The sequence below is a fragment of the Heliangelus exortis genome, chromosome 1 (assembly GCF_036169615.1).
Source record: "Heliangelus exortis chromosome 1, bHelExo1.hap1, whole genome shotgun sequence".
NCBI lineage: Eukaryota > Metazoa > Chordata > Aves > Apodiformes > Trochilidae > Heliangelus > Heliangelus exortis.
The window spans coordinates 197,828,117-197,846,304 of NC_092422.1; the positions used below are offsets into that span (position 1 = coordinate 197,828,117).

Consider the following 18,188-nt stretch of genomic DNA (forward strand, 5'->3'; position numbering starts at 1 on the left):
ACTACGATTTCCATTTTGTTCTTTTTTCCTTTTGTAAGAACTCCAAAAATTAAATTATTTTTTTCCAGGTTCAGACTGGATCCAAAGTAAGCCCCAAATCTTGTTCCTGAGAACAAGTCAGTCTAACACCTTCCTGTGAAGATGGATATGAAACACTGCCACTGGGGTTTTCCTGTATGCATTATTTCAGGTTTTCCTGTGTTGATGTTCAGCTGATGTTGGACCACCCAGTGTCCAGTGTCACCTGTGTCCCTCCTTCACAAAAGCTTTAGTTCTACTTTCTGCCCTACTCTATTGTCTGGTGTTTTACATGCCTCAGTGATGACAATGATGTTCCTGCTGTGATTTCACAGTGATGTCAGTTTTTTATTCCTAAGCAATTATGAACAGCTAGAAAATCTTTACTGGGCAAGGGTACCTCACAGTGTTTCTTCTCTTCAGTGTTGTGTGCTACCTCCCATGTGCCAAAATACATTTCTGTCATATTGTTTATAAACATGGCTTGGTGGAGTCCCATCCACCTACTTTTCTTGTGCTTAATGAATGTAATTTTGACTCATCGGCCAATTTTGACCTGTTTCCTGCCCTTTAAGACCAAAAGTAACCAGTGACTCCAGCACAGACCTTCTGGGGGGTTCCCTGCAGCATTTGGCCACAGGGGAAATGGACACTGCTTTCCCCCTGATTTTCTTTTTCACTGTCTTCTGAGTCATAGCAGCCTTTTCCCTTTTGCCTCATGATCAGCTAAGAATACAAACAGCCCTGAAGAAGACTGTCATGGGATTTTTGAAAATCAAAATAAGTTACATACATTGCTTTGAGTAAAAAGTGCTCAGGCCCATGGGGACAGATTTGGGATAAAAAGCTCAGTAAACCAGAATACATTCACCCCAAGTCTTCAGGATAATTTAAGGTTTTGAATAATGAAATCTCGTAATTCTCTCCTCTCATAAACAACAATGCCCATCCAATTACACCAATGACCAAGAGTTTTTAAGCCTGACTGCAAGCAGAGTTCACGTTGCCAAATAACCCCGCTTTTGACCCTCAAACACAGGACCCCAGTGTGCAAAGTATACTGTTGGATCCAACCAACAGACCACCACCACTCTGGATACTACCCAGTTTGGTCATCTTCCCCAAGGTTGGTTTCCATGCTCACTGCCCTGTACCAAAAGAGCCCTGGTGACCAACCCTGCAGTCCAGGCAGCACAGCGACAACTTCTTCACATCATGCCCTACACAACAGCATCCTCCTTTTTCCCCTCCAGAGCAAAGATGTAACTCTTCATCTGTATCCAACACATGCTCTTCACCTCCTGAAGCACACTAAATATTCTCCAGAATGTTTGTCCCTCAGCTGAGACATGCACCCTGCAGCTTCAATGTTTAATTCACCTAAGCCTTATTTAGATTTTTTAATTTCAACTATAAACTGAAATGACCAAAACCACACAAAAAGTTTCCTTCTCATGAAAGCAACGTATCCTGCTCTGCCAGGGAAAGGAGGTATTTTTCCATGGAAATTAATATCTCTGTCATCACAAAGCAGAGCTGCTGGTGCTTACCTGTGAGAGGTGAAGTTGTCGTAAGAGCCCACAGTATAATGTCGGAAGAGACGCTTTGTTCTGTCTTCTCTGGTTTCTGCAACAAAAAACACACATCACAAAGCTGAGAGTTACAGGGACACTTCTGTTGCCTCTCCTTCCACATTGTGAATACAAAGAGTGAGTCCTGCTGCCATGCAAGCATTTATAAATAAACAAGTAATAGTCTGTGTGCAGACACGTGCCAACCTGATCAGTCCCGTGCGTGCCCATGCACAGCCCCATATGCCCACAGACAGCTCCTGTGAATGTAAGATCTTGCTAGAACTTGTAAACCACAAGTTCCACCAAGACTCCAAAGCAGAAGAGAAGACTCAGTGCTTAAAAGGCCAACACAGGCTCCACATCTGGCAGCAGCCAGATTCCATCCCTTTCTTCTGTTTGGCCACATCCATCTTGTACGTCTCAATGCAGAGGGATGCCATACCCACAGAGGAGATGGGAACAGTCCTGGTGAGCCCACCTTCTCCACTGGGAACACCGAGGTCTCCAGGAGCACAGGAGTGAGGAGCAAGGAAAGCTGGGAACCTAGAGGAAACACCTGCTGCCACTTGTCTATTAGCCACCAGACTGTCCCCAGTGATCAGGGCACAGGCACTTCAGGCCATGCTTGGTGGGTCAGAGCTACCCTTCAGGGTGTAATAACTCAGGAGTTCACTTGCCTGCCTCAGGAGTGTGAAACAGCCAGAGAACCTGCTAGCCTGATCTGTGAAGCTGGCAAGAAAACAGATGCCAGGGCTGCAGGCTGCTGGAGAAAGGCAGCCTGACTCATGGCCAAGGGGACAGAGACACCACTGCAGACATCCAAAATGTGGTCTACAGCTCATGGCTGAAGTGGAGAGATGACAGGGAGATGGAAGAGAATTGAAACTATGAGTCTCCTAACAGAAAAAATTTGCATCATACTACCAAAACCAAATTATCACATGACCCAGAAATGGTGTTGAAGGCCCACCCTGAAGAAAGCATCTGGGCTCTCACTGAAACCCGACTAAACACACGACATCTTTTTACAAGGGCCTGGAGGGATGGGATGAAGGGGGAAGGGTTTCCAGCTGCAAGAAGGGAGATGGAGAGGAGATCTTGGGGAGGGAGAAATTGTTTGGGGTGAGGGTGCTGAGCCCCTGGTTGCCCAGGTTGCCCCCAGAAGCTATGGCTGCCCCATCCCTGACAGTGCTGAAGGCTGGATGGGGCTTGGAGCATGCTGGGACCACGCAGGGAGCAGTACAACTCAATGTACTGGGTGAGCTGTAAGGTCCCTCCAACTCAAGCAATATTGTGGTTCTATGATAATTCATAAGTAAATATGTGTGTACAGGGGGTGTGTGCTAAAAAATTGTTTTCTAGCCAGGGGTATGTGATCTAAACAGTGGGACTGTAAGGCATGGGACATGCAGTATCACACAGATAAACACAGGTGCTCTGGCAATCCCCCCAGAAAAAGCAAGGGCCCAGCAAGACCCCACAGGCAGTGGGGATAGGGACATGGTGTGCTTGGTGAGGGGCTTGGGCTGTCACCCAGGGGAGAGCAACCCCAGTGACCCATGGTGTTGGTCCAGCATGGCCTCAGGTGTTTACCTAATCCGGAGGGAGAATTCTTGGAGCCTGATGGTGCAGGGGGGGCTGAGGGCTCCCCACGAATCTTCCGATCAGATGGTCGTCCACCAAGCCCCGTCCCTGCCATCCTGGGAAAAACTGTCTCAAAGAACCAAGGAATTAATCTTGCTGGCAAGAAGACAAAGTAGGCCAAGGCACAGAGCTGTGCAGCACTGCTGAGCACAGCAGCACACAGAGGTACAGGTGACACCCTGGGGCCTGGTGACCCCAGGCAGCTCCCACCTTGCTCACCCTGCTCCATGGAGGCAGAGGGCTCCCAGTGCCCAGCCAGGACACTGACTCCAGCCCCAGCTGCACAACCCCAGCAACACCCCAGCTTGCAGGGAAGGGGAGACCCTGCGTGCTCCTGGGGGGCTGTGGAGGAGACACCTGCACTGTCCCTGTCCCCGGGGCCATGGCAGTGAACACCGTGCTTGGCTTTGCCAGGACCCTGCAACGCTGCCCATGGGGGAAGGAGGGCCCAGGACAGGGTCTAAAACATACCTGGCCCATCAGGATGAGCCTTGCTGTCTGTGCCTGTAACCAGCAGGCACCCACAGCTCTTGGCAGCCTGACACCGACATAGGAAAAATGGGAGAGGGAAAGGGAGGAGGGCTGCGGTGGAGGTGCTGGCATGGCACAGCGGGTCACAGCTGTGACACCGAGCACATCCACTGGCTCCATCTCATAGCACCAGGAGACACTCTTCAGCAAGAGACATCCTGATCCCCTCAGACACTTGGGAGGGAGGGAAAGGAGGGAGCTAGTGCTATGGGACTGAAGGCCCCGTGCAGACAGCTCCTCCTCCATCCCACTTCCCCTCACTCCTGCCTCATCCTGCTCCCCAGCCCCTCTGCTGCTGTCCCTTCTGCTCCACCCTACTCTGCATGGACACATGAACCTCATCTGCAAACACCTCTGTGGATCTCATTCCAGATCCAAGGGTGATGGCTGCTGATTTATAGGGTGCCCACAGCCCAAGGGCTCCTTCTCTTCCCAACTCCTAAATATAGTTTGTGCCCAGCCTATGGTTAATGGAGCCGTCACTGAGGCACCAGGGACTGAGCTGATGGATGGAGAGGAGCAAAGCACTTGGAGACAGGTGTAGAGAGGGAGGCTCTGCTAGTGCAGCAGCACAGACAGCCCAAAAGGACAGGCAAGAGCAGGGACCACGAGACATGACACTGAGAAACTACAGCCTGGAGAGCAGGAGGAACATGCAGAGGGCACAGGTTGTACTTGAGCTGCTCCACACGCTGCCTGGAAAGTGCTTTTGTGAGGCTTTTAAAGCACAATTCTTGCTAGTAAGCCTGCCTGATACATTAGGTAAAAATACAGGAACAGCTGGCCAAGAGCAGACTGAAGGTACCAGAGAGAAGGCTCTGGGAGAGAAGCAGGTCCAAGGTAAACCAGCTGATGAGCCACAGCTTGGGTGCCATTCCCACGCATCGCCCAGCACCCAGACTGTCCCCATCCTCTCTTCCCTCAGGCACCCACACTGGGTTAGAAAACGAAACAGTAACTCTTTTGAAATGTGAAAACATACCTTTTTGTTTCTAGAGAATGTTGGAATTGGCCCTTTGGGCAAGTGCAGTGGAAGCCTGGGCCACAGCACTGGGTGAAGAATGACAAGTCATGTTTTTGAAACTGAACCATTTAGTCTCTTCATGCAGCAGCAGGGACCTTACAATTCTCACCCATGAGCTACATCAAACTACCTGAGAGATGAAGGTCACAGCAACCACAGAGCCATCAGGCAGGTATGGAAATGAGGGAGAGACACACCATTAAACACAAATTGAGAAAGAGGGTTTAAAATAGATTCTATCTTATAGGCAGAAATGCCAAATAAAAGTAGTGACAGACAAGTCAGAAGAATGTGGTGTCAGGAAGAGAGAAGGCCTAGGTCCTCACTTGTGCCATCTATAGTACACAGACACTTCTTGTGCCAGCACACCAACAGAGAAGGCTCACAGATACCCTGTCACAAAAGGGGAGCACTGATTCATTGCTTTTTGAACTGTCTCATCACCCAGGAACAGACACCACTGCTCTCTGTGAGGACAAGTGGTGGGTGGCCTCATCCTCATATCAAAGAATGGCTTGGGCACTGCAGCCCTCTCCCCTGCTTCCCCTCAGAGCAAGGCAGACAGAGCATTGCTGCCCATTGTGCACTTCATCCCACGTGTCCCAAACTGTGCTCTCCAGCACCTAATGTGGAGTAGGCTGATGAGCAGATGCCACCACAATTAAAGCCACTCCCAGGCTCTGTGCCAGGCAGCAAATTTGGCTGGGGTGGCCTCGGAGCACTGGTGATGAAGAGAAAGGGAATTATTTTAGAAAGAGAAATGCTGACCTGAGCTGGAGATGATGGGGGACACATGCAGTGCCCAAGGTGAGAGAAGAGCCCACTGCTCCTCCACTCAGAGAAGGAGCTGGAGCAGGTGGGATGCTGGAAGGCATCACCATGGTTGCCAGCTGTGGCCAGCACTGGCCAGTGCCCATCCTATCCAGGCACAGGCTCTGCCAGCAGCAGCCATGAGCCTTATCTGAGGAGCAAATGAGCATGGAAACCCTGGCAGCCCCACTCCCCTCTGTCCCACAAGGCTGCCAGAAGATGGAACTAATTCATGTCCCTGCAGCTCCTGGAGTCACTGACTGAAAACAGAGAAAAGCTCAAGAAAGTATTTTCTTAGTGATTTGTGGTATTACTGTACTTGATGCAGAGTGGTTTTTCTAACTTGTGCTTTGACTGATCTTTATTCCACAAAGTTCAAACACAGCTCTGGGAGTGAACACTTCTAGAAGCCCTGCTGTATGGTTCTTGCTGCCACACAAGTTCCACACAAGATGTGATACATTTGGTGAAACTCTGCCCTATGTTACACACACTCACAGAGGAGGTAATTGTATTGGTCTCTCTTGCCCTTAATTGATGAGTTATACTTACAATGCAATTACACTTGTTAGAGTTTTTAGCTGATCTGTAACTGATTTGCTGCAAATAAAATGAAATCTCCTCTAAAATAAGTGAGTCAGAGAGCAGCATCTGTGCTTTACTTCTCCTGGGGACTGAAGGGCCAGGGGGGGGCTCAGCCCAACCAACACACACAGTGGAGCAGGGCCTGGGGAGGTCATGCTCAGAAGATCTCCACAGCTGTTCCACATGGACTTACCCAGGATTCTGCAAAGGTATTCCAGAGGTGCCATCCAGGCAGCTGTAGCATTTCTGATGGTACTCAAAGCCCTCACAGGAACACCCTGCCCACTTTCACCCTCCTCCATTGAGTGCTTGGGGGACCACAGGGTGCCAGAGGAAGCACCAGCTGGGGGTCCTCAACCAAACTGCATCAAGATGCTGCTCCCATGAACCATGCTCCCATGCTGCTCAGAAGAGGACCACAACCCATCTACAGAGCCAGAGGAGGGAGAACAACATGATCCCAGTACAGCTAGTTTTTTTCCGGATTGTTTTGTTTGGTTTTGTTGCTTTTTTTTCTTTAAATAGATGTAAAACAGGTCTATGAGGATCAGGAACTACCACAAGCTGTTAGCTGCCTCCAGAGAAGATCATATGTGCCAACAGTTTCCAGAGCAAAATCCAGGGTAAAGCCTGCCAGTCCTGCACCAACATTTCTTACAAGGGCCTGGAGGGATGGGACAAGGGGGAAGGGTTTCCAGCTGCAAGAGGGGAGATGGAAAGGAGATCTTGGGCAGGGAGAAATTGTTTGGGGTGAGGGTGCTGAGCCCCTGGGTGCCCAGGTTGCCCACAGAAGCTGTGGCTGCCCCATCCCTGGAGGGGTTGAAGGTTGGATGGGGCTTGGAGCCCCCTGGGCTGGGGGAGGGGTCCCTGACCATGGCAGGGGGAGCGGTAAGGTCCCTCCCGACCCAAAACACTCTGGGAGTCTAGGATAAAAACATCCTCACTGGGTCCAGTGAAACCTGCACCACGTGAAGCAGCAGAAAGAGGTGGTCACCCATTACAGCACTGAGAAGCCACCTGCCATGAGATCAAGAAGGCCCAGCTGGCCGTGGGGCTTTGCCTAGATCCAAGGAGACAGCTTCAGGAGGAAGCAAGAGCTGTCTACCCAGACATGAGGAGGTTATTGACAAGACAGACCAAAGTTCTTCACCAAGGCATCTGGCAGGAGTTACCCTCCAGGTGCAACATCTCCCTTTCATCAAAACCCTTCACGTCAAATGCATAACCATCTCCACACCTGCCAGCTGCATTGCTCTTGCCAGACAATATCACTTCACTCATATTAATGCTCTCATCTTTGCCCTCTGTGGACAGAACCAATGTCCCCATGACTTCCAGGGAAAGATGCCTACAGAAACCTCTCACACAGATGATCCAGCTCACTGAATTATCTGGTGCTGACTCCACACAGCAGCCTGAGCCCTTCATCCCCACACAGTGGAGAGAACTGCAACCACCCTATGAATGAAGCAATGCATCTGCCCAACACATGAAGATGACATCAGGAAAAAGAACAGTCACACCAAAGCTGGGTGTTTCTAGTAGACTGAGGGCTCCAGAGTAAAAAAAATCACACTAAAGATATGACCATGGAGAGGCCTTTGGACATTTTACTGCCCACAATTGTCAGAGCAGCTTGCAGCAAAGTTCTTCCTACGAGCTGAATCTAAACCAAAGCCTGTAGTGTCCCTTCTAGAGTTCATCACAGTACATGGATGCAGACACAGATAAAACTATCTGGGGGTCACATGAGTTACAAATGAAGTATGTTTGGTCATCTGGCAATAGGGAAAAACAGGAATGCCTCTGCAGTATGCTCTACTGCCCACAGGGGCCTCTTGGGCCCTGACCTTCCAGTAGTAGTCAGGACCATCAGAGTCAAAGTGAGGTCCATAATGGGAATTTCAAGTTCTTTCTTGGATTCTGGTACTAGGTCTATTTTTAGAGGCACAGGCTTTAGCAGGGGTAGGGAAGTGCCAGATGGCCATAGCAGGGTCTGCTATGACCTCACTCATGGACAGGGTCACTTCAACAGAAGCTATATGGTGACAGACATCCAAGAGCACATACGTTCACACTACTTGGCATGCGCAAAGAAACCTGACATCCTGCTGAAGCCCTGAAATGCTCCTCAATAGTCCCCACAGCATGTGGAGAGCAGTTTGCCAAGAAGGAATCACACCTCTGTGACATGCTTCTTGTCCAAGAGTACTGTCCCAACCCCAGCCAGCCTAGAGAGGGGATGACAAAGACTAAAGATGGGAAGAAGGCCAGTGATATGTGTGTCCCCCTGCAGAAGCTCCTTGCCAGGCCAGGAAACCCACCAACTGCACAACCAACCTGGAATATGGTGCCACTATGGAGAATTGTTACGGCGAACCTTTCTCTTCGGGGACTCGGCTCTTCTCAGGAGCTCTCAGGCCGTCTCTGTCCCCAGGCATGCCTTTTATTTTGCCCTTCAGCCCTGCCCATTTCCAGCTGGGGCAGGCCCTAATTATTGGGCACGGCTGGGCCTAAGCTCCCAGTTCATTATCGGCGACACCTGGTAACTTGTGGTTCTCACTACAGAGAATGGTGATTCTGGAGACACAGGCACCCACTGGGCCACCAAGAAGGGTGACACTGCAAGCAGAGAAGCAACAACAACCCCAGCAAGTCTGGGGAGGATCCTCCTGTATCTGCCTGCCCACCCTCAAACTGTGTGGCCCTGCTGCAGAGGGAGAATTGTGACTGGGGCACCCGCATTCCCCAGTGATCAGGAGACTTACCAGATGGGAAGAAAGCTCTTTCTTTTGGGATGGTTTTGGGGAGGTTTTGCATGCTAGAAAGCAGCATGGTGAATGCAGATGCTTTGAACAAAGACTGCTAGAAAAGGCTTTGATTGTTCCCCTCAGCAGTGGGAGTTCCAGGATCCTTACCCTGCTCAGCCTAAGGACCAGGACCCCCACAGATGTGCCCAAACTCCTGCAACACTTCATCAGCACCAGCTCTGGCAACAGCATCCACAACTGTGTGGAAATTGGGTTTTTTTGTGGCCTTAACCTTGCTGCCTCATTTAATTGAGTGCCCCTGAGTTCTCACAAACAGTAAATCCCTCACATTCTCCAGGCTCCCAACTGTATTCTCCTGACAATCTCCCCACACGTGCTGCTTTTTTAAATTCAGTCTCTCCTCATCTGGAAAGTCTTGGGGCCCACCAGTGGCAACCTCCATCTGCTGCAGAACCTGCCTGCTTATTTCTGTGCTTTGCTTTTTATCTTTCAACCAGTTTTATTTAAAAACAGACTTGGAGAAAGCCAATCTGACTGCTTTTTGAAAGCCTGGGTTCACTGTACCAATCCTTGTCCCAGAGCTTGTTGACTACTTCAAAGACTTGTAAGGCACCCAGTGGACCTCCTGCTAAGAAGGCTTTAAAATGAGGAAGAGTCAGTAAAACATTGCTTTATTCCAGTTTTCACTCATTTGCAAGATACCAAAAAAACCCCCCAAATCGTATGAGACTTACTGGTCTTTCCACCCTGGCAGTGGTGCCTGTTTATTACAATAATGACAGCTGCTCTAGGTAAGGCTAAACTCTTCCACCAAGGCTGCTTTTTCTCCTCACAGACAGAAAGGATGATGCACCCTGACTGCAGGATTTATTCTAGTGGTAACCACAGGAAATGCTGAACAACAGTTATGAGAGATGAGCACCTTGAACTTAGCAGTTCCAGGTAAGAGTTCTTATCTTCCTAAGGATGAGGGGATCTAATGCACCCTGGTGAAGTTTGCTGGTGATACCAAAGGCAGTGGGGAAGTGGAGACTTTAGCAGGAAGAGCCACCCTGCAGGAAGACCTGCACAGGCTGGAGGATTGGGCTAACAAGAACCTTATGATGTGCAACAAGGACAAATGCAAGGTCTTGCACCTGAGAAAACATAACCCAGGAGTGCAGCACAGGCTGGGATTGATCTGGCTGGACAGCAGATGTATGCAAAGGGACCTGGGGGTCATAGTGGGCAACAAGCTCAATATGAGTGAAGAGTGTGCTTGCTGCAGCAAAGGCAGCCAATAGGATGCTGGGTTGCATCACCAGCAGGTAAAGAAGTCACCATCCCATTCTACAGCACTTGCAAGGCCACCCCAGGAATAGTGTGTTCAGTTCTGGTCCCCTCTCTACAAAAAGATGTGGACAGGCTGGAGAGGGTCCAGAGGAGGACCACAGAGATGGAAGGCCTGGGAAGCCTTTGAGCTGTGTGAGGGAAGGCTGGGGGAGCTGGGCTTGTTCAGCCTGGAGAAAGGAAGGCTCGGGGGACACCTCATCCCCATTCACCAGCTGCACAGCAGCCTGGAAGTGGATAAACACTTCTTGTGAGCTCCAGAAGAGAAGAAATGGAAAAGTTAACTGAGAAAAGCAGGGAACTCATGCTTTGCAGAAACATGATCGATGCAGAATTCAGAATTGTTCCAGCCTATGCTAGCATCTCCTCTCCTCCCAGGCTACCAGGAGCAGCAATGCAAGTCTTTGTTCCAGGGAGCTTGTTTTCATTCTCTGTAATGTCAATAAAACAGTTCTGTTGAGTCCACATTCTTTCTGCAGGAGGCCAAATAGCCATGATGTGGGGTTTTTTGTAAACTGAGCAATGCTACAAAATTTTTTTTCTTTTACAGAAAGACCTCTTTTTCTTTTACCTCAGACCTATACAAATCAGTCCAGGAGAAAACCCACTTTAACCATCTACTCCTTTTGTATTTCAAATTCCTTTGCATTTTGTACAGTTCAAATGTCAGCCTAAGAATGCTTTAAGACAACTAGATCCTAACACATCGGAGACATAGTGCAAATGAGATAAAGGGGCTAAGAGTGCCAAGCACTGATAAGAGGTTCATGGCTAAGTGGCACAGGAAATCTGTTCTCTGCCCTGTCCCTCGATGCATCCTGCTTGGCCCATTGCTTCAAGGAACATGGCTGTTCAGTTCATGCCCAGAAGATTTGTAGTACCTGAACCTGACCACTAAACCACTCACAGTACACCAATGTTTTTCTTGCTAAGTGGTCAAAACAGTCTGAAGTGGTCTGTTACCCATAATGTTATGAAAAGACAATCCTCAAAGGATCTAGTACCAAAATTTTAAAATTCCCATTTTGAGAAAGGGGAAAAAAACAGAAAATCTAAGACATACTGGCGTTAGAACCTAAACAATACCTTGGGACACTCATAGCACTGACCTTTATTCCTGACTGCAAGAGGAAGCTGCCAGAGAGAAAATTAATTAACACAGGAGGAAAGTTCAGAGAAACAAAGGGGATCAAGGTTAAAGGCAGCAGAGCCAGAGAGGAAGCCTATATAAGCAGAGAGATAATGGAGACTGGATAAGGCTTGGAAGGAAGTCAGAAAACTAAAGGAGAAATCAATAGGATTTTTAAAATGCAGGTATAGAAGTAGCCAGAGGACTCGCTCCCACCTCGTGGATGACAAGTGACGCACGCTGAAGGGAAACACAGCTCTGGGCCCAGGGGAACTGGGAAATATCTGAGCTGCTGGAGATGGATTTCATTTGCATGCCTGTCCAGCAGCAGCTGGCTGGCCATGTCACTCAGCACTCCACAATCTACGGTTCTTTGTTCCCAGGTCTTCAGCCATTCCCACGGATGCTCTGTGTCCATGGGCCACACGTGTGACTCTGGCTGGTACAGCACTCACCTGCACAGGAGGAACTTCTGGTTTCACATTCTGCCAGGGAATTGTCACCTCGTAAGTGCCCACATAGGAAGACTTGTCTCTCTCAGCCAAGAAGCAATGGTGAAAGCAGACCCATTTCTTTGAATGCTAAAAAGGCTGAAGATCTACTCTTAACACCACTCTTCACACAGAAGCTAATGGCTGTGAGGGTAGAACAGGAGATGTACAGAAAGCTTTGATAAAAGCCAAGGTGTACAACAAACACCAGCCTCTCCTTGTGCACAGAGCTGGCCAGCAGTTAGACCTGATGATCTTAAAGGTCTTTTCCAAACAAAACAATTCTGTGACTCTAGCTCAATGCAGAAGACCATCAGGCATAAAGCCACGCTGGTCATTCCATGCTTTTGCTGCCCTGCTTCCCTCGCTCCTCCTGTCCAAAGCCTGGAGCTTTCCTCAGGTTGCTGTCTACCTGGGCAAAGTCTGAGTGCTCACTGGGTTGGTGATGCATGATGACCTGGTGGCCAGCAGGCCAAAAAGGTTCCATCTCAGTTGATGCTGAGGTTTCTTCCCAGGACAATTAAGCACACAGCCTGCAGGAAGAGACCAAACTCAAAACTCAGAGTCCCAGCAGGGCAGTTTGCAGCACTTGGCTGCTCCATTGCTGCACCCAGTGCATGGGAGTCCCTTGGTACCCTCCGAGAAAGCCACCTCTGAGCTTGTCACCAGGCAGGCCTCATCACATGGCACCCAGGTGCAGAGCTCTGCTGGAACATTTGCAGGTCCATCTTCTCACTGATGATTCTGCCATGCCACATCAAAGAACTGGAAAAGTAAAAGAGGGATGTTCCTTCCTGCAGGGGCTCTGGGGACAGCTCAGCAGCTCCTGATGCTGGACTTGCTTGCTCTGGATCCCAACCTGCAGCTCCTGGACTCTGGATCCCAACCTGCAGCAGTGTCTGGACCCAGAACCCTCTGCTCGGCCAAGGCTTCTCTTTTCCAGCCCTGAGAAATTGAGCTGACCAGATTTTTTCATTTCTTGCTGTCCACAGTTCCTCTCTTGGTGTAGTCCTTCTCCAAAAAGCATGGTATTAGTCAAAAAACAATGACTGCTCAGTTACAGCAAGGTACTTGGGTGCTACCTGCCAACACCACAGCCAACAAGACCCAGCCCATACAAATGACCACAGGGTACACCAGCAGCACCTCAGCTGCAGGACTGCAGGTCCATGCCATGGCTTTACCCACATCCAGCCTCCCTGCAGGGGAGGGTCCATCCCCTGTTAGTTCAGTCCCACCCCATACCACTTGAGGATGGAGTTCTCCAGAGGAGGATCACCATCAGCCAAAGCAGACACCACAATGTACCAAGAAAATAAAAGGGAGGTGGAACAGATAACCCATCCCTTCGCATGCAGGACACACAGAGATAAAGCTATAAAAGAACAAAAGGAGCCGACCTCCCCAAAGGCTGGTGCAGACCTCCAGGAGAGAGACGATCAATTCACTGCAGGAAATTAGAATGCTGTATTTCATTAAGGTACCAAAATCCTCCACAATCCTCCTCTTCCTCCTCTGCAACCTACGCATTTGCATCACCTGAGGTTGGTAGCAGAGACGAATGAAGAAGAACAACAGTGCCCTCTACCAAAAGAAACAGCCAACAACTTCAGCAACCTCCAGCCCCAGGCCCGGCTGCTGGGGCAGAACCAGCCCAGCTCTCCAGAGGAAGGAGGCTCAGGACCACTTGGTCCTGGTTCAGACCACTGGGACCAAGGGCTCATGCTGACACCAGATCCTCCACAGTGGTGATGGGCTCTGGTGCCTCTGATCTACCAGGCTGGAAAATACTTCTGACTCTCTTATGCAACACGGGAACAGATGATTCAGAAGCAGCAATACTTGCTTTTTTTCTTTTTTTCTTTTAAAAATCCCATTGTTACACCATCTGCTCTTCCAGTATCTGTGCTGGCCACCAGGACAGACTGTGAGAGGACAGGCCCTGCCAGCAAGATGCTTCACTGTTGCACTTGTGAAGAACTTGAGGACCAAACAATTGTTATTCCAATTTCAAAGCATTTCTTACCCAGTAAACTAATTTCTTGATCAGAAGGTGGTTCAACCTCCTAATTTTTTCTTCAGAAAGCCTTCCCACAATGGGAAGAAATGGTAACACTTCCACCACCTCCAGTCCTACCCACAGGTACTAAGGAAGTAACTAATACATCCCTGTCATACAAGGGGGGTGTATTCCACCCTTCAAATTATTTTTGTTTTCTCCAAAAAAGAAGAAATGTCAAAGACAAAGTTGACTAGCAACTGGGTTAACATGGCTTCATGCTTCAGCAGTTTAGATGCTCTGATGATGGAAAACAACTGGAATTCTTGCCACCAATAAATGGGCAGACAAGGAGCTGCTAAGGAGAGGTCTCTGCCATGCCAAACACAGTTCCCTGGAGATCACCAGCTCCCACATCCTTCCACAGGAACCAAAAAGGAAAAGATCCAACAGAAAAGATACCCATAATGGACAACCATGCATGTCCACAAGTGCTCCTCAGCCCACCAGATGAAGCCTGATTCAGAAGCAAAGAGCTTCCCAGCACCTCTCTCCACAGTGTCAGATCTGCTAGAGGAAGCAGATGAAGGGCACAGAGCATTGTTCTGGAGGAGGCATCCAGGACAGCATCTCTCCATAAAACAACCTGAGAGAGGCAACAGCAGCAGGGTGACACCCAATGCTCCAGTGCTCTTGGAGCAATACCAAGGCCCAGGTCCCAGGCTGGCAGAGCACTGGGGAGCTTCTGCTCCCTCCTCACACCTTCTCCCAGTCCACGAGTTAATTCCTGAGACAAGAGGCTGCTCCCACGTACAGACAAAGGCATTGGGCACATTCTGCACTTGTTCTTCTGCAATTTCAACCAAAGTTGCAGGCTCTTCTAACACTTCTCTGCATCCCAGACTCAGAACTCCAGACTTGAGACTCCTCTGTAACTGACCCAAAGCAAGAATGAGTTGTGTTCAAAATGAGGGTGGAGCCATTTCAGTGCCAACTCCAGTAGAAAGTTGTCCAGTGAGTGACCAACTAAGTCTTGCAAAAATTAATCCTCATATTTAATTTCCTATACTGGAAATACTTCTTAATTATATTACTGAGAGTTGAATTATATTACTGAGATCTGTGCGTGCAAGCTGAGCTGGTGGAGTCCCAGCCCCACAAGCTGTTGATGCCTGTCCAAGAAGAGATCCCACCATCGAGGCCATTTCATCCTTTTTCTGTTACACCAACTCACCCAGCTCTGAAAGTGAAATGTTCTCACCTCGTAAGACATCACAAGGAAACATTAGCAGCACATTTCAGTTTTATTTTGACTACAGCTATTAGTGAAAGCATTTAATAGGTAGAATCATTAATCAGCTAGTGACAGATGACAAAGTTCCAGTGCCCCTCCACATTTCCTCCAACTTTATTAATAATTTCCCACAGGACACTGTCCTGAATTCCAAGCAAGCTGGAACAACAACCAAGAGATTTAACAGATCTCCTTCAGCACAAAAGCATTCCTGGATGAACAACATTCTGTCTTACCCCCTCTCCCAGCTTTCCCCACCTCTCTCTTCCTCCAAAATCTGTGTTAAGCCCTTTTGTACCAGCGACCTTTGAGCCCCTTAACTGGGGCTGCCCAGAGCACTCACAAACAGGAGGCTCATGGTTACCTCCTTGACATCCCTGGTAACGTGCCAGTAATCTTCCCTATTTTCTTTTTGGAAAGCTGGTGTCATTTGAGTGCTGGGTGCTACAAGGGCAGGGCTGCCCCAAAGGGAGGATGGCAAGAACCCAGGAGACCCCACAGTGAGCAGGGTCCAGCAGGACAGAGCCAGAGATGGTGGCCAGGTCCAACCAGGACTCCAGCTCATGAGGCAGCAGCACAGTGATGGGGAAAGGATCCAGACCAACCTGCAGATGGGGTTTAGGCCAGGTCTAAGCAGCTCCACAGCCATGAGGCAAGGTCTGAGGTCAAGCTGGGAAATTAGACCACGGGTCAGAGGGTCCATGGCCAACCACAGACAGGACTGACTGAACTGCAGACCAGGACTTCTCCAACATGGTTCAGGCAGGGACTGAAAGCCACAGCTTAAATAGAGCTCCTGGGACCAGCGCTGTGAGAGGAGAATCAAGGTGAAGCTGGGCAGGGACATTAAGACACAGCAGTGTCCTCTGGGCCCTGATACTGTTCTCTCCATCTGGCAAGATCAGCCCTGCCACAGGCTTTCCATCTGACATGTGCCTGTTTTGACAGGGAACAGCTCTGGTAGATTTCGACCTTTATCTAATTAGCTTTGATCTTATCTCATTCTTATTGCTTAATAGCTCAACATCCTCTTTCCTTACTCTTTTATTTGTACAGCTGAAAAATCTACCATTACTCCTCTTAACATTTTTTGGCAAGTTGCACCTTACATTCATGATTTCAGATCCCCTTGATACAGATTTTTTTTTTTTCTTCAGATGAATCCCAGAGTTTGTTCTTTGAAAGCTCTGCTTATTCCTTGAGGCCTGGGGAAAACTACATTTGGATTCCTTTTCTGAAAGACTTCTGTTTTGTAAGGAACACAGGACAGCTTTTTGTAGCTTTGACTTAAAATATTCTCAAAATCCTGCTCCTGTTTACCTCACTGAAGAAAGACAGTTCCATTTACTGCACTACATTTTTCCTCTTGATCAAACATAAAAATTCAGACTCTGTCCTTGTTACCACGAGGATATCTTACACCATTGTTTTCCAAAGCAATGTAAAAGTCCATGGCTTTCTCCTACCTCCTCCTGCACAGGCACCACATACAATTCACACCTGAGCTTCACCCTTACCTCTGCCTGTCCTTCAAGCACAGACCTGCTGCTCTGGTCTCTTCTCACCCAGGACAGGGGGTGGACTGACCAAATCCCTCAGCTCACCTTCCTCCCCCTCCACATGCACGAGCTGGTGTTTGCATCCCAAACATCTCAGCCTGATCCCACTGTCCATCACCATTCCCACCAGGAGAGGAGATGGCCTCTTCCCAGGGCAGTCTGCCAGCTCTGCCCTTGCTTCCACCTCTCCACCTCTCTCCTCTTTTGGGGTCCTTTGAGCAAAGACTCATCAACATCTATCCAATTTTCCTTCTCTTGTACCAAAACGAGCCAAGCAAGCCCAAACCATCCCCTTCATGCCTTGGTTTAAAGCCACTTGGATTTCTGAGGGACCAGACGTTTGGTAGAGTCCCTTTACCTGAACACCCTCAGTAGTGGAACAGCAGGTGACTTCCCACCACCAGGAACCACAGATTGTGCCTGGCTGCAGCATCACCACCCCAGTACAGGGCTGTGGGGCACGTGTCCTTCCCTTGCTGCTGACGCACACCAGGCAGCTGGTGCTCAGTGTCTTGGTCCTCTCTAAATTCTGAACTATATGGTTCTTGGGGACATGGTGAGGAGAAGAATGGGAGGTGGACATACATATGGGCTGGACATGCTGAAAAACTGACAAACAACCTCTTTTTTGTTTTACTTTAATCAGAGCCCTACATCTACATTCTCACTGTGTAAGACCATCTCCCTAGGTCATTGGAGATAGATCTACTGCCTCTCAAGTACTTGTACAAGTGTTACCCACCCATGGTACCTGTCACATCCCCTGGTGACACTCCACGGCACCTCTGCAAGTGCAAATGAAGCTCCAAGTGGCTGCTCAACAAGTGGGAGAGAGAGTGCAGTCCCACTCTCTTGCTCCATCACTCACTGGCACTTACAGAAGACCCTGCACTGCCACGATCCCTGCCAAAGGGACTGCTGACCTCCCAGCAGGACCACACACTCACCATGGATCAGTGTGTCCACCACTGGGTCTTAATGCACTCAGTAACATGGACCAACACTGTGACACACAATTCTTGAGGTGCACCCATTGCCTACAACAACGAATGGGCAAACTCAGGTGACTGCTGGAAATTTACAATGAATCCTTTTGAATTTCCAGGCTGAGCAGTGTGTCTGCTGAGAGACACACAGACCTAAGACAAGAGCTTACCTTGCCGTGGATCATACTGTCGCATCTGCACCTCCTCAACACATTCTGCCGGGAACCAGCCAGTCCTTCCCTTCACAGTTCCTTCCCAAAAGCCACCTTCACCAATACTCAGCACTGTGGGAAGAAAGAAACAGGTTGGTGAGAACGAGCAGGGCTCCCAGGGAAAGGGAAGGCAAACATGACCATCACAATGTTAACACAGCAGAAACACAAAACAGCAGAGACAGAAAACTTGTCTGGGGTCAGGTGTGGTCTGGAGGAAGAAAGCACCTCA

The 18,188-nt window shown here is 49.1% G+C and overlaps 1 protein-coding gene across 10 annotated transcripts in view; it reads right to left on the minus strand.

The window, feature by feature from the left end:
* SHANK3 (SH3 and multiple ankyrin repeat domains 3) overlaps window positions 1-18,188 on the minus strand; it is a 318,859-nt gene that overhangs the window by 106,903 nt on the left and 193,768 nt on the right. For all 10 annotated transcript variants that reach the window (XM_071734304.1, XM_071734311.1, XM_071734302.1 and 7 more), the window contains 2 exons: window positions 17,915-18,028; window positions 1,569-1,644 (listed from right to left, as the gene is read on the minus strand). In XM_071734304.1, the coding sequence (XP_071590405.1) occupies window positions 1,569-1,644; window positions 17,915-18,028 (190 nt within the window). The remainder of the gene's footprint in view (window positions 1-1,568; window positions 1,645-17,914; window positions 18,029-18,188) is intronic.